Consider the following 27,647-nt stretch of genomic DNA (forward strand, 5'->3'; position numbering starts at 1 on the left):
CCCACAGTGGGAGTTTGTTTCTCCCTCCCCACTTTATCTGGCCAAAAGGTTAGTTTATTTTTCAAGTATCACACTGAGGGAGGACTCCTCCAGCACCCATAAGGGAACACATAACTACTGTGGACCTTAACCAGCTCTATTCTTTCACTTGCTTCCTCTGGGACTTCCTCACTAGACAACAAGCTCTTCAAATCTTCACTTCTGTCTCCACAGTGCACATGTCTCACACCGCAGTGAGGAGAGACACCTCAGAGCAGAAGCTCCCTCTCATTCACACACACGCATGCATAAACACACACAAACACACACACATGTTCTGCAGGTTAACACATCACATACAAGCCGAAAAAAATCATATCCATAGACTTCTGCAGGCAGAGCTGGTTCTCAGGACCCTGCTGTCTCTCCCCATTCATGACAATGACCCATAGAGAAAATGCCCACTGGCCCTCAGGCTCACAGGAAGGCATGACTTTGGTCGAGGATGTACTTTTGAACTCAGAGGAGAGATCCAACTCCTCTATGGCCCTTAGAAGCAACTGCAGTGAAGGGCTAGGAAATAAAGCATCTGCTCCTCCTCCCTGTTCTTTCCTAAACAGCCAGGTGAGTGATGGATATCTCAGTGCCACCCCAGAGATACCTCACCCCCTACACACTTACACACAGACAGGCACCACTTGGGAGACAAAGAGACATCCCAGGATCCCAGCTCTATCCCAGGAGAAAAAAGAGCATGTGCCATACTAGCAGGGCTCTCCTGGGATGCCAGCAGTTGGGCTACATTGGGGCCTGAGGAGCAGAAGTGGGCCTGGGATAAGACCAGGAAGGCCTCTCTGCACTAAATGTCAGCTGGGTTGACCCCCTGCTTGTGGAGAGTCTACAAAGCCGAGAGTCAGTATTTGTCCATTTGTCCACTAATACCACCAGCAGAGAAGGAAGGAGTAATGCAAGTATCAGGTGCAAGGAGGTATTTATTGCTTTGGGAGTCTCTGCAGGCCTGTAGGCTGGACTGGCCTGGAATCACTGGCATCCCCCGGAACAGGGCGGGGCACCATGGCTCTGTTTGTGGTAGTCAGTGGCTATGTCTCCCACTACAGAGAGAAACTCGGAAAAGTCAATCTTCTTATCCTTATTCTTGTCTTTTTTCTCAAAGACATTGCATAAGTAATCTTTGCCCCTTCTTTCCTGTGGGGTAAAAAAACATACAAACAAACCTAAAAACATTATCCAGGGAGAAGAGGAGAATAGAGACAGAAGAAGAGACAACACCTAGGTCTGAACCAAAGGTGTGGTTGCTCAGGGGAGGTTATGGAGATGGAGAGATGGGGTCAAGCAAAGTCAAGCCCTGACTCATCACTGGAGATTTCTCGTCAAAAATTGAAACTTGCACGGGGAGTACACTGATAAATGCCAAGGGGACTCAGGCTCATCTACCACCTCCCCTTCAGGTGCACTGTCTTCATTCTTCCCCCACGGGACCATTACAGCCCAGCCAGTTACTCTCCTCATTCTCTAATGCTCTTCACACTTAAATTCTTTCCCATCAAAGCCTATCGGTTTGGCCCCATTCATTCTGTTCCTTAGTCTCAATCTGTGCTAATGATTCCTTCTAACAGTTAGATGAAATTAGGACTATGAATGTGCTTTGCCCATATAAAAGTTGTTGGCTGTGTCTTTGGGTTCGTGATTCCCACCGTGTTACCTCTCCTTCCACGGCAGTGCTAGTTCAGTGGTAGAATTCCCACAGTGGTAGAATTCCCACCTTCCAAACAGGACGCCCGAGTTCAATTCCCCGCCAATGTAACTTGGTGCACAGCCACCACTCACCTGCCAGTGGAGGCTTGCATATTGCTATGATGCTGAAAAGCACGTAACAATAACCCCTTCTCTCAGGAAAATGTGAAGAAGAGCCTTTAGGAGGCAACCTTTTAACCCAAGGCAACCAGACCCTTGGGGGGACTCTCAGTGACCAGTGGGAGGGCAGATGCTTTAGTCTATTCACTGGTTTTCAAATCATAACGCTTTCTTGAGTCTCTAATATGTCCACCACTTCTTCTCCTTTTCAAAGCATTTTCACTTAAGTCATTTCATTTCAACAACGCCAAAACAGGAAATTAAGTTCTTTTATCTCTTTTTGTAGATGAGAAAACTAAGGATCGGATTGTGGGTGATTTGTCCAGATTCACACAGCAACAGAGCCCCAGTGGCAGGACAGGTACCCAGGAGAAAAAAAGAGCATGACTCTTTGTCCTGAGCTTCTAGAATCTTCCATTCTGCCTCCACATGGGACTGGCCCTGCCTCGGGCCTAGAGGTAAAATGAGGAGAGTAGAGGTGTGGAGAGTTATTCAGGGAAGGGCCAGACTCCAGATCAGCAAACAGTGTATCCACTTAGCAGTAGGGTCCTCAGACATGCCAAAGCCCATGGACCCTGTCTACCCACCGTATCCCCTCCCTGTACACATAACACACCTCTTCCTGCCCCAGGCGAGCCAGACCCCTACTCACACAGTCATTGAGGAAGTTGGGGAAGTTCTCCTTCAGTAGCTTCAGCAGGTTTTCCCTGTTGATCTTATCATCATACCCGGTGTATCGATGAAATAGTTCAACCAAGCTCAGGACCAAATTCTCAGCTGGAGTGTGGCATATCTTGACTTTCTCAGCTGCAATGTTGCTCATCTTGCGTTTTAGTCCAAGACAAGAGTCTACAGAAAAGAAATCAATGAGAATGACCTGGGTGGAAACAGAGTTTGAAGGACATGGACAAGGAGTGAGTGAGGGCTGAGCTCAAAAGGAACTTGTCTTTCTCAAATGGTGAAGTAAATTGGTCTCAGGGAGGGGAGAGTGGAACCAAGTCTTGGGTCTTGAGACCATTCCTGGGGGAGTTTGGGATGAGTGGGAGCGGAACAGTGGAGATGAAGGTTGTGTTAGTGAGCGGCAGAGGCTGAACTGCTGGCGGTGGGTATGCAACTTCTCCTGGCTCATCCGGTTGGAAGTGAGATCACAAAGAGAAACATGAAATCCCAAGGCAAGACATTCCCATCAAGCATAGACTTTGGTTTACCCCACTCTCCCCACTTCCACCTAGGAAATCACCAAGGACTGCCAGCCTGAGCAATCAGGTCTAGAATCCTGGGTTTCTGGATATCTGACACAGTGGTAGGACTCCCACCTTCCAAACAGGAGGACCAAGTTGAATTCCACACCAATGTACCTCGGTGATAACCACCACCGATTCTGACCCCTCCACCCTCCAAGACCTTCCCAGAAGTTATTTTGGAAGACCTTGTGCCCAAACAGCACACTGAAACCAGGGAATAAAGAAAACCAAGGGCTACAGGAGGAACATATTTTTTACCTGACAGTTCTCAGAAAAGCACCTAATACTGAGAAAAGAGGAATAACAAGATCATCTAGCCCAGCCAGCCCCCCACTGAGACCGGTGGAGAAGAAGGGATATGGGATTTGCCAGGAAAACCACAAGGTCCCACTCTATTAGTTGCAGAACCCACGCATACTGACTCTCAGGCCAGGTTAGCATTCCCCCACAGCTGCAGGCAGCAGACCAAGTGGGCACCAGGCATGACTCCTAGGAAAGAACAGAGACAGGTACAGACTTACTGGATCTGAGGATGATCATGGAGGAGAGAATTAGTGAGATTGTGTATCTAGGCACAAAGCAGGCCCTTTATAGAGTTCAGCCTGGAACTTCCCAGAGGCTGGGTGCCCTGTGGCAGTCTTCATTAGTTTCTCCAAAGATTGCACCACTTTGGGTGGGGAGACACACAGAAGAAGCTATCCTCAAAACTTCCTTCTAGATATGCTGGGTCTCCAGTTCCCATCACTATCAGGCCACATCACCACAATTCTGCCCAGCCCAGGCTCCTGGCCAGTGGGAGGAGGCCCCATGCAAGAGACATGTGGACAGAGTTGAGTACGTTGCCATATCTCAAGGATGATGGAATCTAGGGATCTGGGAGGAAAGAAACACCTGTTTCTTCATTCAGTCGTTCCACATCATTTTATCAATGGCTAGTAATAACTGCCTCCTTTACCAAGTTTGGTAAAGAGCCATGCAGTGTGTTACCGTCTTATGTACATTGCTTCAGAGTCCCATGAGAGCCCTGTGAGTTCACATAAGGCTCTCTACCACTGTGAGGTAGGTATTTTCCCTTCTTACAGATAAGCAAATTTGGACCGAGGATGGGTTTCTCAAGGTTACTCAGAATATGACAAATTCAGGATTCAAACCCAGATCTCTCAGACTTCAAAGCCCTCTCCTAATCATACTGCCACCTTGCTGAGCCTCTGATGGTGTACCGTCTGGACTGGGCAAGGGGTCACACCATTGCCTGGCCTGCAGGAGCCCACACTCCAGGACAGGTGACCCTGCACAGAAGCATCCCACAGGTACCTATATCCATGAAACTGTGTCTTCTAGGGCCACAGCGGCAGTGAGTGGGGCGTCTGTGATTTCCAAAGCCCTGGTTGTCACAACTTTCAGGCCATGAGCCTCTCTGCAAGGGCTGTTTGTGGGCACCGTTGCCCCAGGAACAAAACCTTTTCCGTCAGGGAAGCTCACTATGTTTTAAAAAACATCTTCTCTGATATCGTCTTGCCAGATCCTCACAGGAATCTCCAGAAGGAGACTGCGGTTATTGACAGAGGAAGGACTGACACTCAGCCAGAGATGGTCAGGGAGACCCTTCAGTATCATCTCACCACACAGCCCTGTGGGGACCCCGGGGTATGCCAGAAACCACTCTCGAGATCCAAATTCGGCTGTGTGGTCTCCTATTTGGAGATTGAAAGTGGAGAGTCACATTTTTGAGGTTCTTTTCCATCCAGGGCCCAGATATGATTAGGTTGAGAATCTCCAGAGAGATTTAGAAGGTGCAGCCGAGGCAGCTGCAAAGCCAGCTCCAACACAGGTAAGTGTCCACAGAAGCTGTACCCTGAGTGATACTGTCCAATCACCTGCTTTGTGGCAATGGGAGCTGTCGTGGTGCCATGGCGGTAGCCGTCCTACAACCAGTTTTCTAAATTCTGGGTCACAGCCAAGAAGGTTCACCTTGCAAGCAACAGTTCTGTAGTGGCTCTTTGACTTCCTCTCCTCCAGCCCTCCAAAGAGTTATACGCCCTTGAAACTCTTCATTAGTTGTGTTTCTGCGTCAAATATACGGAGTCAACCCTCAGGCACTAGAAGAAAGCAAATAATAAAAATTAGAGAAGAATTAAATGAATTCGTGAACAGAAAAACAATTGAAAGAGGTAACAAGACCAAAAGCTATTTCTTTGAAAACACTGACAAAACTGATAAACCATTGGCCAGACTGACAAAAGGAAAACAAGAGATAAACCAAATAACCTGAATAAGAAATGAGATGGCCAATATCACAGCAGACCCAACTGAAATTAAACGAATGATATCAAATTACTGCGAAAAATTGTACTCCAACAAATTTGAAAACCTAGAAGAAATGGATGAATTCCTAGAAACATACTAGGTACCTGAACTAACAGAAACAGAGGCAGAACAACTAAATAGACCCATAACAAAAGAAGAAATTGAAAAAGAAATTTAAAAACTCAAAACAAACAAAAAAAAACCCTGGCCGTGATGGCTTCACTGCAGATTTCTACCAAACTTTCAGAGAAGAATTCACATCACTACTACTAAAGGCATTTTAGAGCATAGAAAAGAATGGATACTTAAAAACTCATTCTAGGAAGCCAGCATATCCCTGATACCAAAACCAGGTGAAGACCACAAAAAAGAAAATTACAGACCTATATCCCTCATGAACTTACATGCAAAAATCCTCACAAAATTCTAACCAATAGAATTCAACAACATATCAAAAAAATAATTCACCATAACCAACTGGGATTCATATCAGGTATGCAGAGATGGTCCAACATTAGAAAAACAATTTATGTAATTCTCATATAAATAACACAAAAGAACCACATGATTTTATCAATTGATGCAGAAAAGGCATTTGACAAAGTTCAAAATGCATTCATGATAAAAACCCTCGGCAAAATAGAAATAGAAGGAAAATTCCTCAACATAATAAAGGGCACTTATACAAAGCCAACAGGCAACATCATCCTAAATGGAGAGATTCTGAAAACATTCACCTTGAGAATGGGAACCAGACAAGTTTGCCCTTTATCACCACTCTTATTCAACATTGTACTGGAGTTCAAGACAGAGAAATTAAGCTAGGTAAAGAAATAACGGTCATCCAGATTGGCAAGAAAGAAGTAAAAGTATCTCTGTTTGCAGATGATATGATCTTATACGCAGAAAACCCTAAAGAATCCTCAAGGGACCTACTGAAACTAATAGAAGAGTTCAGCAGAGTATCACGATACAAGATAAACATACAAAAATCAGTTGGATTCCTCTACACCAACAAAACGAACATTGAGGAGGAAATCACCAAATCAATACAATTTATAGTAGCCCCCAAGAAGATAAAATACTTAGGGATAAATCTTATCAGACATGTAAAAGACCTAATGAAGAAAGCTACAGGACTCTACTGCAAGAAACTAAAAAAAAACCTACATAAGTGAAAAAACATACTCTGCTCATGGATGGAAAGACTTAACATTGTAAAAATGTCTATGCCACCGAAAGCCATCTATAGATCCAATGCAATTCTGATCCAAATTCCAAAGACATTTTTTAATGAAACAGAGAAACAAATCACCAACTTCATAGAGACGGGAAAGAGGTCCTGGATAAGTAAAGCAATACTGAAAAAGAACAAGAAAGTGGGAGGCCTCACTCTACCTGATTTTAGAACCTAGTATACTGCCACAATAGTCAAAAAAGCCTGGTACTGGTACAACAACAGATATATAGGCCAATGGAACAGAATTGAGAATCCAGACATAAATTGGCCCACATATGAGCAGCTGATATTTGACCAAGGCCCAAAGTCAGCTGATTAGGGAAAAGGCAGTCTTTTTAACAAGTGATGCTGGCATAACTGGATATCTATCTGCAAAAAAATGAAACAAGAACCATACCTCACACCATGCACAAAAAAGGACTCAAAATGGACCACAGACCAAAATATAAAATCTAAAACACTAAAGATCAGGAAAGAAAAAATAGGTACAAATCTAGGAGCTCTAATACATGGCATAAACAGTACACAAAGCTTTAAAAACAATGCAGCAGAATACCTAGAAAACTGGGAGCTCCTAAAAATCAAACACCTATGTTCATTCAAAGACTTCACCAAAAGGGTAAAAAGACTACCAAAGACTGGGAAGAAGTTTTTAGCTATGACATTTCTGATCAGCGCCTGATCTCTAAAGTCTACATGATACTGCAAAAACTCAACTACAAAAGGACAAATAACCCAATTAATAAGTGGGCAAAAGATATGAACAGACAGTTCACTAAAGAAAGCCTTCAGGTAGCTAACAGATACATGAGGAAATGCTCATGATCATTAGCCCCTCTAAAGTGCAGATCAAAACCACAATGAGATTCCATCTCACTCCAAAAAAAATTTAATCCAAAAAACACAAAACAATAAATGTTGGAGAGGCTGTGGAGAGATTGGAACACTTATAAACTGCGGTGAGAATGTCAAATGCTACATCCACTTTGGAAATCTATTTGGGGGCTCCTTATTTTTTTTTTTAAACAGCTAGAAATACAACTACAGCACGATCCAGCAATTCCACTCCTTGGAATATATCCTAGAGAAATAAGAGCCTGTACACGAACAGATATACACACACCCATGTTCATCGGAGCACTGTTTACAATACCAAAAGGATGGAAGCAACCAAGGTGCCCATCAACTGAGGAATGCATGAATAAATTGTGATCTATTCACACAATGCAATACTACACATCAGTAAAGAACAATGATGAATCCATGAAACATTTCATTGCATGGAGGAACCTGGAAGACATTCTGCTGAGTGAAATTAGCCAGTTGTAAAAGGAGAAATATTGTATAAGACCAGTATTATAAGAACTGGGGAGATAGTTGCAACAGAGAAGAAACTATTCTTTGATGGTTACGAGAGGGGGGAGTGAGGGAAGGAGGAGAGAGGTTTTCACTAGTTAGACAGTGGATAAGTTTTATTTTAGGCGAAGGGAAAGAAAACACGCAATACCGGAGAGGTCAACACAACTAGACTAAGTCAAAAGCAAAGAAGCTTCCTGAATAAACTGAACACTTCAAAGGCCAGTGTAGCAGGGAACGGGGGTTGGGACCATGGTTTCAGGGGACATCTAAGTCAATTGTCTTAATAAAATCAATTATGAAAACATTCTGCTCCTGGGGACTTAAAAGCTAGTAAGCGGCCATCTAAGATGCATCAATTGGTCTCAACCCACCTGGAACAAGGAAGAATGAAGAACACCAAAGACACAAGGTAATTATGAACCCAAGAGACAAGAATCACCACACAAACCAGAGACTACATCAGCCTGAGACCAGAAGAACTAGATGGTGCCCAGCCACAACCGATGACTGCCCTGACAAGAAACACAACAGAGAACCCCTGCGGGACCAGGAGAGCAGTGAGATGCAGACCCCAAATTCTCATAAAAAGACCAGACTTTATGGTCAGACTGAGATTAGAAGGATCCCAAAAGTCATCGTCCACAGGCCTTTTGTTAGCCCAAGGCAGGAACCCTTCCCAAAGCCAACTCTTCAGACAGGGATTGGACTGGACTGTGGGATGGAAAATGATGCTGGTAAAGAATGAGCTTCTTGGATCAAGCAGGCACCTGAGACAATGCTGGCATCTCCTGTCTGGAGCAGAGATGAGAGGCCAGAGGAGGCCAGAAGGTGGCCAAATGGACACAAGGAGAGAGAGTAGAAGGAAGGAGTGTGCTGTCTCAATAGGGAGAGAGCAATTAGGAATGTAAAGCAAGGTGTATACAAATTTTTGTGTGAGAGACTGACTTGCTTCGTAAACTTTCACTTAAAAACCCACTGCCATAGATTCGATTCCGACTGATAGCAACCCTATAGGACAGAGTAGAACTGCACCGTAGAGTTTCCAAGGAGCGCTTGGCAGATTGGAACTGCCATCCTTTTGGTTAGCAGCCATAGCACTTAACCACTACAGCACCAGGGTTTCCTTTCACTTAAAGCACAATAAAAATTGATTACATAGGGAGTGATTTCTGTCTTCTGCACTAAACCCTGACTGTTACCAATGGTGACTCCAGACTCCCAGGCTCTTAAATGCACCTGGAGACATGGGACTGAGCGAGGTGACCTCCCAGCCCTGTGCCTCTTGGCTTCCTATGGAGGAAGGGAGTGAAGACAAGTCACAGAGTCTTTAGCACCTGTCCTCCTTCCTCTATGCAAAGCATTACCATGAAAGTCTGTGCAACACCTTTGGCACTGATCTGCTCCTGCCTGCTGCAGAAGAGCTGGAGTGGGAAGCAGGAGCTGGCAGTCAGAAGGAGAGTCCCTGGGGGCACACTGAGGAAAGGCTGTGCTAAATCACTGAAGTTTACTCTTTGCCTCTTACCCCTGCCCCTAAAATTAACCACAGGAGATCCTGGACCATTCAGACTGTTCCCCACAAATGTTCCTAGTACCATCACAGAAAAAACAAACCAGTTGCCATTGAGTTGAGTCTGACTCCTGGCAAGCCCGTGTACATCAGAGTAGAACTGCTCCGTAGGGTTTAATGGCTATGACCGTTCAGAACAAGATCTCCAGGCTTTTCTTCCAAGATGTCTCTGGGAAGGTTCTAATCTCCAATCCTTCAGTTAGTGGCCAAGAACTTAACCATTTGAGCCACCCTGGGACTCTTAATGGAAACCCTGGCGGTGTAGTGGTTCAGTGCTAGTGCTGCTAACCAAAGGGTCAGCAGTTCGAATCTGCCAGGTGCTCCTTGGAAACTCTATGGGGCAGTTCTACTCTGTTCTGTAGGGTCACTATGAGTCGGAATCGACTCGACAGCAGTGGGTTTGGTTTTTGGTTTTGGGACGCTTAATACCTTCCCCAGGAAACCCTGGTGGTGTAGTAGTTAAGAGCTATGGCTGCCAACCAAAAGGTGGGCGGTTCAAATCCACCAGGTGTTCCTTGGAAACCCTGTGGGGCAGTTCTACTTAGTATGAGTCAAAATCGACTCCATGGCAATGGGTTTGTGTTTGTTTTTGTTTTAGGATGGGGCTTATTCCCAGGCTTTTCACATTGCCCAGTCATCCCCTCTTTCAGTCTTCAGTGAAACCTACCAGCTTTCTGGACTTACCCCTTTCTCTCATGCACTTGTCTCATACCCAAAAATTCCCCACGGCATTCCTTGGAAATGTATCTACACCTTTCTGCTGCTGCCTCAAGCAGGACCTCTCAGCAGCCTGGCCCACCAGCCCCACCAGCTGCAGTCTGGGTCTCTGCCTCCATCTCCACCCACCCTCCCACTGGCATCAGATTCTCTTGATCACTGCTTAAATCCAGTCATTATGGCTTTTAAATCCATCAGTTAAGGACATGCAAGAATTAGTTATAATCGTTGCCCATGGGGAGAAGGACTGAGTAGGTGGGGACAAGAGAAAAAAATGACTGAATTTTACATTGAAAAACTCTTTGTGCTTTTTAAATGCTGTATCGTAACCAATATGATTTCATTGTATTTTAATTGACATTTGCTCTTTTTGAATCACAAGTGCAGAGCAATGGAGTGATAATCACCCTCGCTTTCTGGTGTATTATCAAGATCGCTACACAAAAGCTCCTCCTTTTGGTTATTTTTTAAATTTTTCTCCATTCCCAATTCTCTCTCTCACTACACACTTATCATGTTTAATATGTATCTATTTGTCTGCATGTTTACTTAACGTGTATAGTTGTTTCGTGTGTGAATTTCAGTTGGCATGAAATTAAGAAAATTATATCCAATGTGTTTTATATCTTTCTGGTTTCTATTTTCTTTCTCCCAATAGTTTCTTGTTAATACATCCTGTTGTCACTTGTACACTGTACGAGACACAAGTTATGTGTCAACGCAGCTTCCCTCAGCCATGCCCATCCCTCACACCATGGCCGCGTGCCTTTCTTCCTGGCATGGATAGCACTAGTGATAGCTCACACCATTCCCAAACCCCAGCTACCACTGATGGGTCCTCTTGCGACTGCACTGATTTTCTCAGCCTCCCTGAAAGGCAATGGCCAGGTATTCGATATGGCCTCGATCATGCTGTATGTGGTGGGAGCTACACCAACCCCAGTGCCCAGGTACGACCAGGCTGGATCTAAGAAGGCTCTGTTTTTCTTAGTGGTTGCCCCAAAACCAAAAAAAACAAACCCAGTACCGTCCAGTCGATTCCGACTCACGGTGACCCTGTGGAACTGAGCAGAACTGCCCCATAGAGTTTCCAAGGAGCGCCTGGCAGATTCGAACTGCCGACCCTTTGGTTAGCAGCCATAGCACTTTACCACTACGCCACCAGAGTTTCCTGTGGTCACCCCAGGAGGGGAAAAAGTAGAACCCCGAACAGGAGAAAGGTAAACTGCAGTGATTCAGCACAGCTGTTCCTCACTGTGCCCCCAGGGACTCTCCTTCTGACCGCCAGCTCCTGCTTCCCACTCCAGCTCTTCTACAGCAGGCTGGAACACCTCAGAGCCAAAAGGCATTACACAGACTCTCATGGGAATGCTTTGTATAGAGGAAGAAGGACGGATGCTATAGACACTATGACTTCTCTTCACTTCTCTCCATCATAGGGACCCAAGAGTCACAGAACTGGGAGGTCACCTCATCCACTCCCATGTCTCCAGGGGCATTTAAGAGCCTGGGAGTCTGCAGTCACCATTGGCAACTGTCAGGGTTTAGTGCAGAAGACAGAAACCGCTGCTTATACCTTAAGCAGAAAGACAATTAATCAAGGGATTCAAGGACTTATAACTCTTTGGAGGACTGGAGGAGAGGAAGTTAGAGACCCACTGCAGGACTGTTGCTTGCAAGGTGAAGCTTCTGGGTTGTGACCCAGAATTTAGAAAACTGGTTCTACGATGACTACCACCGTGGCACCACCAAAGCTCCCATGCCCACAAAACAGATGACTGGGCACTGTTGCTGGGGGTTCACCTACTGCAAACACTCACATGTGTTGGGGCTTTGCAACCACCTCTGCAAATCAGAATGTGGGGGAGTTAAAGTCCTATAAGGCAGACATAAACTGAGAAGAGACAAGAAGGAATGAATAGGCAAATAAATCGTTCACTTTTCCTTCCCTTACCCATCCCTGACAGACAGTTCCAAGATGCAGTGCTCCCGTATGACCTCTTTGGAGACATCCTCTGTGACCAAGCACCCAGCCCTGTCTTCTTAGAAGGAGCTGCCAGCTCAGTAATGCACCACACTATTTATGCTGTCCCTTCTTGCCTCCTTACTTCTCTTCTCTCTTGTTTCTCTGGAATGATACATACACACACACGCACACACACACTGGGAGTTCAAGTGCTACAACAGTTGCTCTGTGTAGAGGTGATGATGCTTATAAAGACAGTAGCATGGGGAGGCTTCTTTTTACATAATTGAGGGTTTGATAAAAGAAAATAATAGGCATGCAGCAAATGACAAGCTCCTCTAGGGTAACATTTAAGGAGACTTTAATCTCCTAAAACTGCAGGGCATACTGTGCACAAAACTGAGGTCCAGTACCTGATTATAATGGTGACAGAGCTGTAAAGGAGACAAAATGCAAAGTGTTTGACCTCTATACCAAGGTCAGAGGCCTGATTAGGGAAGATTAGAGGCCTGATTAGAGAAGATTAGAACTGTGAGAGCTGGGATGGGGGCATTTGGATGATGATTCTGTTGTTGTTATGTGCCATTGAGTTGGTTCTGACTTATACCGACTGTATGCACAACAAAACAAAACACCACCCAGTCCTGAGCCTTCCATAGGACCCTTGTTATGTTTGAGCTCATTGTTGCAGCCACTGGGTCAATCCACCTCATTAAGTGTCTTCTTTTCCACTGAGCCTGTACTCTGCCAAGCGTAATGTCCTTCTCCAGGAACTGATTCCTCCTGACAACATGTCCAAAGTATGTAAGACACAGTCTCGCCATCCTTGCGTCTAAGGAGCATTCTGATTGTACTTCCTCCAAGACAGGTTTATTCGTTCTTTTGCCAGTCCATGGTATGTTCAATATTCTTTGCCAACACCAGAATTCAAAGACATCAATTCTTCTTCTGTCTTCTTTATACATTGTCCAGCTTTCACATACTTATCATGCGATTGAAAATACCATGGTTTGGGATGATAGATCTCCCAAATTACTCTGAGCCTTTCTTGTTGCCAGAAGAGAACTGCCTTCCCTTCCCTGAAAACCAGGCAATGACCTCAACTAAAGCAGGTGCCTCCCAGACCCTTGTTCCCCAGGAAATTTATCTTACTACACCTCATTGCTGCAAGCCAATAACCAGAGCCAGGCCTAAACACAATCTGAAGTACAAGCCCAGCTCTGGTTAAAAAAAAAATATTCTGCATGCCAAAGGAATTTCAGAACCTGATTACCATGAACTAGCAGGAAGAAATGGAGCATATGAGGATCTTGACAGAGTTAGACAAGGCAGGTGAGATAAGGGTTGGATAAAAGAGATTTCACTCACATGGGGTCACTAGTCTCTGACCTGCGGTTCAATATTTAGGCAAGGACATCTGGAGCTAGTCCAAACACTTTGCTAGACTCAATCCTTGATGTTTGGTTGCAATGCAGTTATGACCTTCAAAAATGAGGTAGAGTTGTCAGAACTTCCTGGGCACAGTATTGAAGAATGACTTGGAAGGCTCGGTTAGAATGAATTTACCATGCAATAACTGAGAGCCCATCACCTGATCATGTTCCTTAGGAGAACCAGAGGACACTGCCCTCATAAAATAATAATAATAATAATAATAAGGCCACAAGAAATACACTCGAGAGAGACAACAGCATCTTTGACAAGTTCAATGGGAGCTATCCACTGCAAACTGGAAATAATAGTGAAGAATGCTACTATGGAACTGGGCTTCTTAATATCAGTGTGGATGATGGAATTCCTGAATGGCAGAGGGAAGGAGGGAAAATTCAACCATCAAGGGGGACATAGTAAGAAGTGGTTAGCAGGGTACGTGGAGCCCCGGTGGCACAATGGTTAAGAGCTCGGCTGATAACCAAAAGGTCGGCAGTTCAAATCCACCAGCCTCTCCTTGGAAACCATATGGAGCTGTCCTACTCTGTTCTACGTGGTTGCTATGAGTCAGATTCGACTAGATGGCAATGAGTTTGGTTTTTTGTTTTGGGGTTTCCTTTTTTTTTTTTTAACCAAGGCAGAAATGACTCTGTATGGACTCAAAAGCATCAGCTCCCTCTCACCGAAGTTGATCTGATGAAAAATTACAGACAATAAATAATCTCTCTCATGAGCATAGATACAACTCTAAAAAAAACGGAGTCCAGGGATATACAGAAAAGGTAACTCATCACGACTAAGTGGAGTTTATTCCAGTAATTCAAAGTTAGTTTAATATCTTTAAATCAAAGTAATTCACCACATGAACAGAATGAAGTAAAAGAAAAAAAAGATTATCTCAATAGATACAAATCATGCATTTGAAAAAAATTCATCATCTGATCATGTAAATAAACACCTTTGCAGTCATGGATTCAGTTGTGACCCCCCAAAAATACATGTCAACTTGGTTAAGCCATGATTTCCAGTATTGTGTGATTGTCCTCCATTATGTGATTACCTATGTAAATCTCTGCCTGTAGTTAAAGAGGATTAGGGTAAGATGTAACACCCTTGTTTAGGTCACATGCCTGATCCAGTGTAAAGGGAGTTTCCCTGGGGTGTGGCCTGCATCACCTCTTATCTTACAAGAGTTAAAAGGAAAGAGAAAAAAGCAGAGAGTTAAGAGACCGCATACCACGAATGAAGCAGAGCGAGTCCTTTGGACCCGGGGCCCCTGCATGGAGACCAGGGGAAGATTGAGGAGAAGGACCTTCCTCCAGAGCCAACAGAGAGAGAAAGCCTTCCTCTGGAGCTAAATCACTGAATTTGGGCTTCTAGACTTCTAGACTGTGAGAAAATAAATATCTTTGTTAAAACCAGCCACTTGTGGTATTTCTGTTGTAGCAGCACTACATAACTAAGACACAAACTATAAACAAAAGGACACTGTTTTAATCTGATCCAAAGCACCTACAAGAACCTATAGCAAACACATCTTTCCCTCTGAGATCAAGCATGATTTGAGAATGCATGTTATCAGCACATTTATTCCATTTTATACGTGGGGGCGGGGTGTGGAAGGAGTCTTAAAGTGAAATACGATGAAAAATTAAAGTGTAATTATTGGAAAGCAAAAAAATAGAACTGACATTATTTTCAGGTGATCTGATTGTTTGCAAGGAAACCTAAAAGAATCTACAGACAAACTGTCAGAATTGATAACTAAACTTAGCAAGGACACAAAATACAAGATCAACACACATAAATTGTATTTCTCTAAATAATCAACAGAGAAATGTAATTTTAAAATACCACTGTTTTATTTTTTACTGTAATTTTTAAATATGATACCAAAACAGTAAACATATAGGTAAAAATCCAATGAAATATACGTAAGACCTCTATATTAAATGCTACAAATTTTATTCAGAGAAGTTTGAGAGGACCTAGATAAATAAAAAAATATATCGCATTCATTACAAATTCTATCTTATGAAAAAGACGGTTCTCTTCAAATTGATTTACAGATTGATGTAGTACCAGTCAAAATTTCAACAGGGAGGGAGCAAGAGAAGGCAGGGAGGACCTTCAGACTGGAATACAGATTTGACACCTGTGAAGAAAAGGGGGAAGGAAGGAGGATTGGATAGAAAGGGTCTCAGCCTCCAGTACAGTTCCAAGAAAGGCTTAGCCAAGCCTGTTGGGAGTCCACAACCCAAAGCTGTCCAGTGAGGAATTCCACATGTTTCACGAAGCTCTGCCTTAGTATCCTTGCCACACTCAGTCACTGGCTGAGAAAAGCCTTCAGGAAGCATAGCCTCAGTGCAAGCGTAGTGGTGGTTTTGGAGGGGCAGCAGCTGGGATTGTCAATCAACTATCCAGGAGATCCAATTGGCATACTTTTTATGACCTCCACAGTCCACCCCTTGCCCTACAAAGATTTACTCTTCCATACTGGTCAATAGAGAAGCCCTCCATGGTTCCCATAGGCCTCTTTTCCTGAAGCACCAACTCAGAAGACTGAGTGAATTACAGCCCTTATCACTGTCTCTAGCCTCAGGGACACAAAGTGTACACATATTCTCTTAACTCTCCACTACGCATTCTGAATTCCCCTTATCTTTAGTTATTACCTTGGCAGGTCATGGTGGTTTTCCTAATGGTGTGACCCAAATCCTAATTCAGAGGAGTGTGAGCCCTAGGCTATGACATTGTTCTCAGACTAGACTTGCTACATATGGCTCTTCACAGCTACACTGGGGCTAGGAGGTGACCAAGTGAATCACCTGGGTTCCACACATACTCCTCCCTGCCTTTCTTGTACAACGCCGTCCCTATTTCCTCCTGCTGCTCAGGATCAATTAATCCTGCCATGGTGGATATTCAGAGACAGCAGTAGGTAGGTAAGTCTTGGAAAGTTAGAGTCCTTGTTCTGGGATTCGCTTGTAGCCTCTATCTCTGCCACTCTGGCCACTCCATCCAGTTCAGGGGTAGGCGAAGGCAAAACTAGTTAATGTCAGTTTACCAAGTCATTTTGTCTCCTTGGCTGTTCAGTGACTTTTCTGTACTGGGTGCTTTCTGGTGAGCAATAAAGTGTAATATAAAAATCTTTACACTCCTTGCTGACCTCCGTATATCAACCCACATGCCTCTACCCCATACTTCCTTATATCTGATTTTCTAGTTCTTTTTCTTCCAGGCCTCTGACCAGACAGCCAGGTCATCGGCTTCTGCCAGGAATCTGTATATATTCTCACCTCAGGATAATTATCTTCCAAGTATAGTGAATGACAAGGTGCTCAAAAGTTCATCCACTGGGAAGGAATTTCACTGTCTTTTCAGAATGTGGCTGTAATACAGCTGCTGTCCATTTCCAGTTTTCACCAAGCTGACCTAGCCACATACCTAGCTCAGGTATTTTCCGTCTCCTTCAGCTGATAATCCGCATATAACAATAGATTTGAGCTAGGGGAGAGATGCTGGTGCAACTTGGATGGGTGACACTTTGTTCTGGGCTGTACATCCATGCAACTTACTCACACCCTCCATTTGTGCTCAGGCATAATCCCGCAGGTATCATTTCTATCTTATGATGAACTTCTGGGCCCATATGATTTTATGAATTCACAAGTCCAGAAGAAACCAGTTCACATCTACAGTTGTGGAATCACTTGATGCTCCCAGGTCAAACATTCAGTCTCCACCACGGCCCAATAACATATCAGGAGCTGATTCCCAAAAGGCATATAATTCTCTGGTGTGGAGGGCATACTCTTGCTCCAGCATCCCAGAATTCTGCACTGGGATTCTCCATATGGCCCAAGCAGCAGAGCTGCTAGCAGTGTAGCCTGGAGCTGCTTGCACAGGCTTTTCCTATCCCCTGCCGACTCAAAGATGTCACCCAGTGCATAGGCCTGAGCAGTATTCCTAGGTGTTAAACATATTCTTTCCAGAACCCAGTGAGGCCTACCAAGTGCTCTGTTTCCTTCTTTGTGGTAGAAATACAAGATACAGCAATTTGCCTTTTACTTTGGATAGAATTTCCAGGTCACCCTTAATCAATGGACATCTAAAAACCTCACTGAAGCAGTAGGCCCCTGAATCTTTGTGGGGCTTATCTCCCACCCCCTGGAGTGCTGGTATCTCACCAATATCTCCAGAATAATAGCCACCTCTTATTCATCAACATGATGTCAAAGTGAGGGTGGTAAGTGATAGAAAGAGGATAAAGTTCAGGATCAGCCCACCAGGATCTACATACAGAGATCTCTGTTGAATTAGATTCTCAACCACACCAGGGCCCATGGATTCTTCCCCTCCTGCCACCCTCCCAGCCTCAGACCCAACAAACGTCTCCTCACAAAGCCCACAAGGGTTTTTGAAAATTCCCCATCATCTTCAACACACCTGACTTAGCCTGTGCACCACCTCGTGGGAATTGTTGTAAAATACATCCATTGGGCTATTATAAACTTACCAGCATAAGTGTTACTCATCTTTGTTTGCAAAGGACTGTTCAAAAAAAAAAAAATAAGGTGTGTGTTTTGTCACAGGCCGTGGATCTGTGGGGGAGGAATAAGGTTGATGGATGATAAGAAGGGTTGAAGAAAATCTGAAAGAAAGAGGATATTAGAAGTGCGAGGGCAATGCAATATTGGAGCAGAATTCAATTTATTTTTAATTCTGATCCAAATGAAGTGATTGTACAGTTATAGACAACATCATTCACGATATATTCTATGAGTACTCCATAGAGAATAAAATCTGAGTGGTATCCCTGGAGTTGTGTAATGTCCAGCTTTGGGTGAGATACCTCCATCAGAGGCATAACAGCAGGACACTGTTCTGGAAGCTGGGAACACTCAGCACCTGTGAGGTCCCTGAGACCATGCAGGGAAATGCTGTGATGCTTGCTATGCACAGGGAAGGGAGATGGCTGAGCTTCCATTCTCAGCGGGCTGCCTACCCCGAAATGCTGGTTATTGCGAGATTCCAGTGGTGAACAATAAAAGGCACCACACTCATTGCAAGGCTCTCCAGTCAAGCATTGCATATTCTCTTTGCCTCAACTCCCAGCTTTGCCGCAAAATGTTCCCAAGAGAATAGAAAATCAGGGCATGTATGCTGACAGCCCAAGGCCTGATGTCCACAGCAGGAAAGCAGTCCAGAAGAATCTGATTTTGGTTCACTCTGGACAAGTCCAGGAGCTAGGACCCCCTCAGAGTCCTGGACCTTTTCAAATCTCCCCACCAACACACATGCACACACACCAGGATGATGGCTCTCAATGGTCATAGTGTGCACCTTGCTGCAGCCTCCACACTGACAAAATGGGCACTTAGAGGCCACTTCCTACTGATAAGCATGAGCAGGAATAAAAATCCACTGAAGCATTTGCAAAAACAGGTTATATCTCCAGGATGAAATCAGGAGAAATGTATGCCAACTTTCATGATTTGGTGACAGGTTAGGAGGTCTTTAGGTTATCCACAGTTGTGGGTTGTTGACCCCTGATCCCCTCTCAATCAAACAAATCAGTACCTAAGCTGCCTTAAAGACGTCTCAACTGGGTTATGCAATGAGTCCTGCTTTGCCCTGGACTCAGGGAATTCCTAGATATAGCACTAAACCCACGAAAGTGCCAAGCAAACCGGGACAAGTTGGTCACCAACGTCTGGACTCAGGAAAGCAGGTTGTTACACAGATGTACGCACATGGTTATGCCACATAGTGATGCTTAGGGTTTGAGCTGGACTGGGCACAGGACTGAAGCAAAAGAACAATGGCATCTTTATCACCAACAACTCCTCCCTAAAATAGCAATCACTCTTCACCTAGGTTATGAATGTAGGCAGTTGATAATAGGCTAAATGTTTCTACCCAAAGGGAATGAAATCCATATGCTGGTGACCCAGTCAGGGAAGACATTCCAGACACCCTATTGAGATGTGACTGGTTTGGTCACTGGGGACAGTGAAGATCTGTGCTTATACGGCAATGGGGCTTTGTCCTCATAAGCCTGTGGACTGACCTCGTCTTCTAGGCAAGGCTGAACATGGCCAAGGCAATAGATTATGAGAGACCCAGAACTAGAGGCAAAACAGAATATAAGATTGATTCGTTTATCCCCGAAGTATTTCACTAGGAACATTTTGAGAAGCCTCAAGCCCAGATTGCTGATAAAATTCAAGGAGGAAGGAGAGGTAGAGGCCATGGGGATAAAGTGGACTCTGGTTATCCTGGGGAAGACTTTGTCCTCAGCTCTCATTGGAGGCATTTCCCCCAGTGTTCCCCATGACTGGAGAGTCATAGTGTCAACTTCAGAGATGGAACCGTTGTTGTCTAATATCCTGATTTTGTAAATAAAAACACTGAAGCCCAGTGAAGAAGTGACTAACCCAAGTTCATGTGGTCTCGCTGGTGAATTGATAACCAGTTAAAGGCAGCTTACCGTGCTCTTCAGATATTGCATCTTGGGCTTTACACCAGAAGAAATAAAGGGGGCCTATGCGAACTCCATGATGCATCACTGAGGTGAAGGACAACTTGTAAAGAACAGAACCATCTCTGTATCTCACAGGTGGCCAGTGCCCAGACCAGACATGCTGGCAGGGGTCTAGTGCCCAGTCCCAGCGATTCCCAACACAGTCCTCGGATCCACAAGAACCCTGGGCCCTATCTGTGTCTTCTGAGCCTTCTGATCCATCCCAAGTCCCAGGACCTGAGGTGAGGGTGATAGAATACATGGAGTTGAAGCAGAGGCTGCATTGAAACTCCAGATAATAGTCAGGGAAAAAACAGTGTCCTCAGTCCTACAACATCAAAGAAGTGAATTCTATCACAACCTGGTTGATTCTGGAAGCGGATTCTTTCCCAGAGTCTCCACACAAGAGTCCACCTGGCTCACACCTTGATTGCAGTCTTGTGACACCCTAAGCCAAGAACTCATCCAAGGCCCCTGCCCACATTTCTGACCTAGAGAACTCTGAGATAACAAACAGGTGTTGTTTTAAGCTGTTAAATTTATGCTAATTTGTTATGCAGCAATAAAAAACTAGTATACTGAAGGTCCCTTCCATGTAGATAGTTAAGTAATTGCTAGCCATTCCAGTAAAGAAGTGGCTTCTAGGACTCCTACCAGTCACTGTGTTGACTCACCCAGCATCACGAAACGAAGGTGCAAGGTCAGAGGTTATATCATCATATGATTGTACCCACCAATGTCCAATATCAAGCTGTGATGCTGAAAACAAAAACTTTTCTAAACTATCAATAACCAAAAATTGGTTTCAATCAACAATATCAGAGGAAAGACTGTATTATCTTTCCAATCTCTATATAGTAAATGATTTTACAAAACAATTGTCACATGATGCAATCAAAGATCACAGAGCCAAAAAACACAGGCAAATAAAAAGTGTGCAGTTGAGTCACCAGTTAATAAAATATATTATGCCATTCTTCTGGCTTGTGTAATGTTTGTAATTTGCAGTGATTTCTTTCCTCCTAAATAAAAATTTGCTGTTGTAATTTTATACACTTTTTCTTAAAGGAAATCAAAATAGTTGAAGTCTCAGGGCTCACAAAACCTGAATCCTGCCTTCACATGCATGTCCGTTTTGCCGATGAATTTGCCCACACCACATCTTTGCCTGGCAACCCCTTCTGCCTCTTCTCTGCGTAAAAAAAAACTTAACCATTCTTCAGGATTGGACTCAAAAGTCACCTCTTCTGGAAAGCCTTCCCAGAAGGCTTAAGTAGACTTCTCCTTCCTGTCTCCAGGATACCATAGCACTTTCTTACCACTCTTTCAACACTCTCTCATAACACTCTAATTACTCTGTACAGAAGCCTCCCCCCAGCTAGGCAGCAAGCTCCCAGCAACAGACACTGGACTTAATCATCTCCTTACCATGTTCCCAGGCCGAAACAGTAGCTCCCAGGGAACATGTTTGTGTTGTTATTGTTCTTGTTAGTTTCCATCAAGTTGGCTCTGGTTCATGGCAACCTTATGCATAACAGAGAAAAGCATTGTCTGGACCTGTGCCATCCTCACAATCCCTGGTATACTTCAGCCCACTAGTGCAGCTATTGTGTCAATACACCTTGTGAAGGGTTTCCCTCATACTCACTGACCCTCTACTTTGCCAAACATGATGTCCTTTTCAAGCAATTGGTGTTTGCTGATGACATATCCGGGGATAACAGAAAAGACAGAGAGAACAGTTGAAGATTTCTTGGCAGAAAATTTGGCTGATATCATAAAAGATGAGAAGATATTAATCCAAGAAGCTCACTGAACTACAAATAAGGTGGATGTTAAAAGAAAGCCACCAAGACATATTATAATCAAACTAGCCAAAACCAAAGATAACGAGAGAATTTCAAGAGCAGCTCGGGATAAATGAAAAGTCACCTATAAAGGAGAGCCAGTAAGAATAAGCTCGGACTACTCAGAAGAAACCATGCAGGCAAGAAGGCAGTGGGATGGCTTATATAAAAAATTGAAGGAAAAAAATTGCCAACCAAGAATCATATATCCAGCAAAACTGTCTCTCAGATATGAATGTGTAATTAGGACATTTCCAGATAAACAGAAGTTTAGGGAATTCGTAAAAACCAAACCAAAACTAGAAAAAAATAGTAAAGGGAGTTCTTTGGTTAGAAAATCACTAATACTGGGCATCACCCAAGACTAGAACACTTGGCAGAGCAACCAGAAGTCAACCCAGACGAGGAAATCAAAAAACTAAATCAAAATTAAAAAAACAAAAACAAAAACACTCAAAACAGAATAACCGCGATGTTATTGGGTGAAGGAAGACAACATTAGAACAATAAAGAGGGACTAACAAAGAGCCGAACTAAGTGAAATAGAAAACAGAAAAACAATTGAAAGAATTAACAAGACCAAAAGCTCGTTCTCAGAAAAAATCAACAAAACTGATAAACTATTGGCCAAAATGAAGAAGAAAAACAGGAGAGGAAGGAAATACCCCAAATAAGAAATGAGATGGGGGATATTACAACAGACCCAACTGAAATTAAAAGAATCATATCAGATTACTATGAAAAATATCCTCTAACAAATTTGAAAACCTAGAAAATGGATGAATTCCTAGAAACACACTACCTACTTAAACTAACACAAAGAGGTAGAACAACTAAATAGACCCATAACAAAAGAAGAGACTGAAAAGGTAATCAAAAAACTCCCCCAAAAATAAAGCCCTGGCCTGGTCGGCTGCACTGCAGAGTTCTACCAAACTTTCAGGGAAGAGTTAACACCACACCTACTAAAGGTATTTCTGAGCATAGAAAAGGACGGAATGCTCCCAAACTCATTCTAGGAAGCCAGCATATGCCTGATATGAACACCAGGTAAAGACACCACAAAAAAGAAAATTACAGACCTATATCTGTTATGAAATTAGATGCAAAAATACTCAACAACATTCTAGCCAATAGAATTCAACAACATAACAAACAAATAATTCACTGTGACCAAATGGGATTCATACCAGCTATGCAGGGATGGTTCAACATTAGAAAAACAATTAACGTATTCTTTTATCACATAAATAAAATCACATAAATAAAACCAAAGACAAGAATCACGATCTTATCAATTGATGCAGAAAACGCCTCTAGCAAAGTACAACACCCATTCATAATAAAAACTCTCAGCAAAATAGGAATAGAAGAAAAGTTCCTCAACATAATAAAGGGCATTTATACAAAGCTAATAGAAAACATCATCCTGTATGGAGAGAGCCTGAAAGCATTCCCCTTGAGATCAGGAGCCAGAAAAAGATGCCAGTTATCACCGTTCTTATTCAACATTGGGCTGGAGGTCCTAGCCAGAGCAATTAGGCTAGATAAAGAAATAAAAGGCAACCAGATTGGCAAGGAAGAAGTAAAAGTATCTCTATTTGCACATGACTTGATCTTACACACAGAAAACGCTAAAGAATCCTCGAGGAAGCTACTGCAACTCATAGAGGAGTTCAGCAGAGTATCAGGATACAAGATAATGATACTAAAATCAGTTAGGTTCCTCTACACCAACAAAAAGAACATTGAGGAGGAAAAAACCAAATCAATACCATTTACAGTACCCACCAAGAAGATAAAATACTTAGGAATAAGTCTTACCAGAGATGTAAAAGACTTCTACAAAGAAAACTACAAGACTCTACTGCAAGAAACCAAAACAGACATACAAAAGTGGAAAAACATACTCTGCTCATGGATAGGAAGACTTAACTTTGTAAAAATGTCTATTCTACCAAAAGCCATCTATAGATAAAATACAATTCTCATCCGAATTCCAATAACATTTTTTAATGAGATGGAGAAACAAATCACCAACTTCATATGGAAGGGAAAGACGTCCTGGAAAAGTAAAGCAACACTGAAAAAGAAGAACAAAGTGGGAGGACTCACTCTACCTGATTTTAGAATCTATTATACTGCCACAGTAGTCAAACAGCCTACCACTGGTACAACAACAGATACATAGACCAATGGAACAGAATTGAGAATCCAGACATAAATCGATCCACATATGAGCAGCTGATATTTGACAAAGGCCCAAAGTCAGTTAATTGGGGAAAAGGCAGTCTTTTTAACAACTGGTGCTGACATAACGGGATATCCATCTGCAAAAACAATAAAACAAGACCTATACCTTACACCACGCACAAAAAAGAACTCAAAATGGATCAAACTACTAAATATAAAAACTAAAACAATAAAGATCGTGGAAGACAAATAGGGAAAACATTAGGAAACCTACTACATAGCAGAAACGATATACAAAACATTACTAACAATGCAGAAGAAAAACTAGATAACTGAAAAGCTCCTAAAAATCAAACACCTATGCTCATCCAAAGACTTCAACAAAGAGTAAAAATATTACCTACAGACTGAGAAAAACATTTTAGCTATGACATTTCCGATCAGTGCCTGATCTCTAAAATCTACATGATACTGCAAAAACTCAACTACAAACAGACAAATAACCCAATTTAAAAAAAGGCAAAAGATATGAACAGACACTTCACTAAACAAGACATTCAGGTACCTAACAGATACATGAGGAAATGTTCACGGTCATTAGCCATTAGAGAAATGCAAATCAAAATTACACTGAGATTTCATCGCACTCCAGCAAGCCTGGCATTAAACCAAAAACACAAAACAATAAATGTCAGAGAGGCTGTGGAGAGATTGGGACACTCATACATTGCTGGGGGGAATGTCAAATGGTACAACCACTTTGGAAATTGATTTGGGGCTTCCTTAAAAAGCTAGAAATAGAATGACCATAAGATCCAGCAATCCCACTCCATGGAATATATCCTAGAGAAAAAAGAGCCTTTACATGAACAGATATATGCACACCCATGTTTATTTCAGCACTGTTTACAATAGCAAAAACATGCAAGAAACCAAGGTGCCCATCGTAGGATAAATGGATAAATAAATTATGGTATGTTCACACAAGGTAATTGAAAATACCATGGCTTGGGTCAGGCACACCTTAGTCTTCAAGGTGACATCTTTGCTTTCTACCACTTTAAAGAGCTCTTTTTCAGCAGATTTGCCCAGCACAAGGCATCTTGTGATTTCTTGACTGCAGCTTCCACCTGTTGATTGTCGATCCAAGTAAAATGAAATCCTTGACACCCTCAATCTTTTCTCCCTTAATCATGATGTTCCTTATTGGTCCAGTTGTGAGGATTTTTGTTTTATGTTGAGCTGAAATCCATACTAAAAGCTGTGGTCTTTGATCTTCATCAGTAAGTGCTTCAAGTCCTCTTCACTTTCAGCAAGCAAGGTTGTATCATCTGCATAATACAGGTTGTTAATGAGTCTTCCTCTGTCTTACTCATCTAGTGCTGCTATGACAGAAATACCACATCTGGATGGCTTTAACAAGGAGAAGTTTATTCTCTCACAGTCCAGGAGGCTAAAAGTTCAAATTCAGGGCACCAGCTCCAGGAGAAGGCTTTCTCTCTCTCTGTTGGCTCTGAAGGAAGGTCCTTGGGATGCATCAGCCTTCCCTTGATCTGGGAGCATCTCAGTGCAGGAACCTGAGGTCCAAAGGATGTGCTCTGCCCCCAGCGCTGCTTTCTTGGTTGTATGAATTTCCTGTCTCTCTGCTTGCTTCTCTTTTTTATATCTCAAAAGAGATTGGTTTAAGACACTACCTAATCTTATAGACCTCATCAATATAACTGCAGCTTCATTACACCATAGTATTAGGATTTACAACACATAGGGAAATCACATGAGAAGATAAAATGGTAGACAGTGGTAACAATCATACAAGGGAATCATGACCTAGCCAGGTTGAGAGATATTTTGGGGAGACACAATCTAGTCCATGCCATCCTCCAATCCTGATGTCCCATTCTTCTTCATACAGTCCAGCTTCTCGGATTATTTCCTCGGCATACAGATTGAACAGGCATGCTGAAAGGATACAACCCTGATGCACACCATTCCTGTCTTTAAACCATGTAGTATCCCCTTGTTCTGTTCTAATTGTAACTGAACGCCACTTGGGTTCTTGTCCTATTAGCTGATTGAAATAACAGACACTGAATGCAACGGAAACAGAAAGTGGAAAGTTTATTGTCGGCGCATACAAGGACCACATGGGGCCTAGTGACCTTAAGGCCACGTGCTCGCTAGGGGACTGGGGAGCTTTATGTTTCCAATGGCGTCAGGGGGTTGGGTTTGGTACCCAGAATTTTCTGCCTCTAGCCCTCCCGTGCCTATATTTGGGGGTGGGAGGGGTCAGTTGAAGGATGTGATTTCTATCTGTTCATCCTTCAAGGTGTAACTAGGGCTAGTCAGTGGACAGAGCCACTACCTGCTGCCACTTCGTGCTCAAAACAAGCTTCTGGTTAGCAAGACAAAGAGGGGGGAAGGGGTATTCATTGCGGTTTTCAATTTGGCTGAGCAGCCTATTTCAATCCCCCCTTTTTGTTGTAGGTTTCTCAATCTTGGCAAACAGGGCGCCATGTCTCTCTAGCTGCTTCTTTTTGGATGGGGGCGTAGACATCTAAGGGCTAGAAAAGTGGAACTTTTGTATTGTCTGAGTTAAACTGTTTTATCTCTCTTGTGTCTATAGTGGCCCTTTCTTAGGCTGTTGTCTCCCTTCTTGATAGGGGGATGGGTCAAAATTTCTGGGCAACCATCATTTGGACCTGGAACTTTTGAATCACTTGAAATGACTCTACTCTTCAGGGGAGAAGATATCAACTCATTAAGGCATACACCAAGACACATAAGCTTATCTAGAGAGAGAAACAACACAAGCAAAGGTTAAAATAGAAATTAGTAAAATGGCTAGAGCAAAAACAATTCTTAATACTTTTATAGTACTTATTTTTATGATACTTATTTACCGGTCTTTGTTTCATCTCTTAAATAGCCACTTAAGTCTTTTCACTGGCTCACATTTCTTAAAAAAGGCAAAAGTGGGAAGTAGACAAGCATGTTGTTAGAGTCATGGCCTTTCAAGTCTTAAGAATATTATACGGTGTAAAATGAGCAAAGCCATTGAAAGCTTCGCCTTTTCACAAATTGGCTAGAACCTGTGATCTTATATTCTGAATTGTCTTTTTTAATGACCATTGGTACAGGCGTCAGTAACGACAGTCAGGAGGGTCTTCATTGGTCCAACAAATTTCTATTTACTAGGTGTTAATAGAAAAAGATAAGAGTGGAAAGTCTTTTCTGTTCTGGCTTATGTGAAAGTTTCCCTACAAGACCTTTTCTAAGATGATTCTTTCTAATGTCTTTACACCTCAGGGCCCAGTTGATGTGTCCTTGAGAGTCCAGCTCTAGCTGGGTCACATTCTCTATGCTCAAGGACAGGTAATAATGACTCTAATATTATTT

General features: G+C 43.0%; 1 protein-coding gene across 1 annotated transcript; it reads right to left on the reverse strand.

Annotated features, from left to right (window-relative positions):
• Positions 1-1,020: 1,020 nt before the first annotated feature.
• Positions 1,021-2,677, reverse strand: LOC135230558 (protein S100-A7-like). Its single transcript, XM_064279992.1, has 2 exons — positions 2,507-2,677; positions 1,021-1,185 (listed from the first exon to the last, which is right to left on the reverse strand). The coding sequence occupies exons 1-2, from the start codon at positions 2,675-2,677 to the stop codon at positions 1,021-1,023; spliced, it is 336 nt and encodes a 111-aa protein (XP_064136062.1).
• Positions 2,678-27,647: the final 24,970 nt, after the last annotated feature.

Source organism: Loxodonta africana, chromosome 3, assembly GCF_030014295.1.
Source record: "Loxodonta africana isolate mLoxAfr1 chromosome 3, mLoxAfr1.hap2, whole genome shotgun sequence".
Lineage (NCBI taxonomy): Eukaryota > Metazoa > Chordata > Mammalia > Proboscidea > Elephantidae > Loxodonta > Loxodonta africana.

Excerpts from the sequence above, each read along its gene's own strand:
- LOC135230558 (XM_064279992.1), bottom strand. The coding sequence starts at position 2,677 with ATGAGCAACATTGCAGCTGAGAAAGTCAAGATATGCCACACTCCAGCT. Across the intron at positions 1,186-2,506 it reads CCAACTTCCTCAATGACTGT|GAAAGAAGGGGCAAAGATTA; the intron begins GTGAGTAGGGGT and ends TTTACCCCACAG.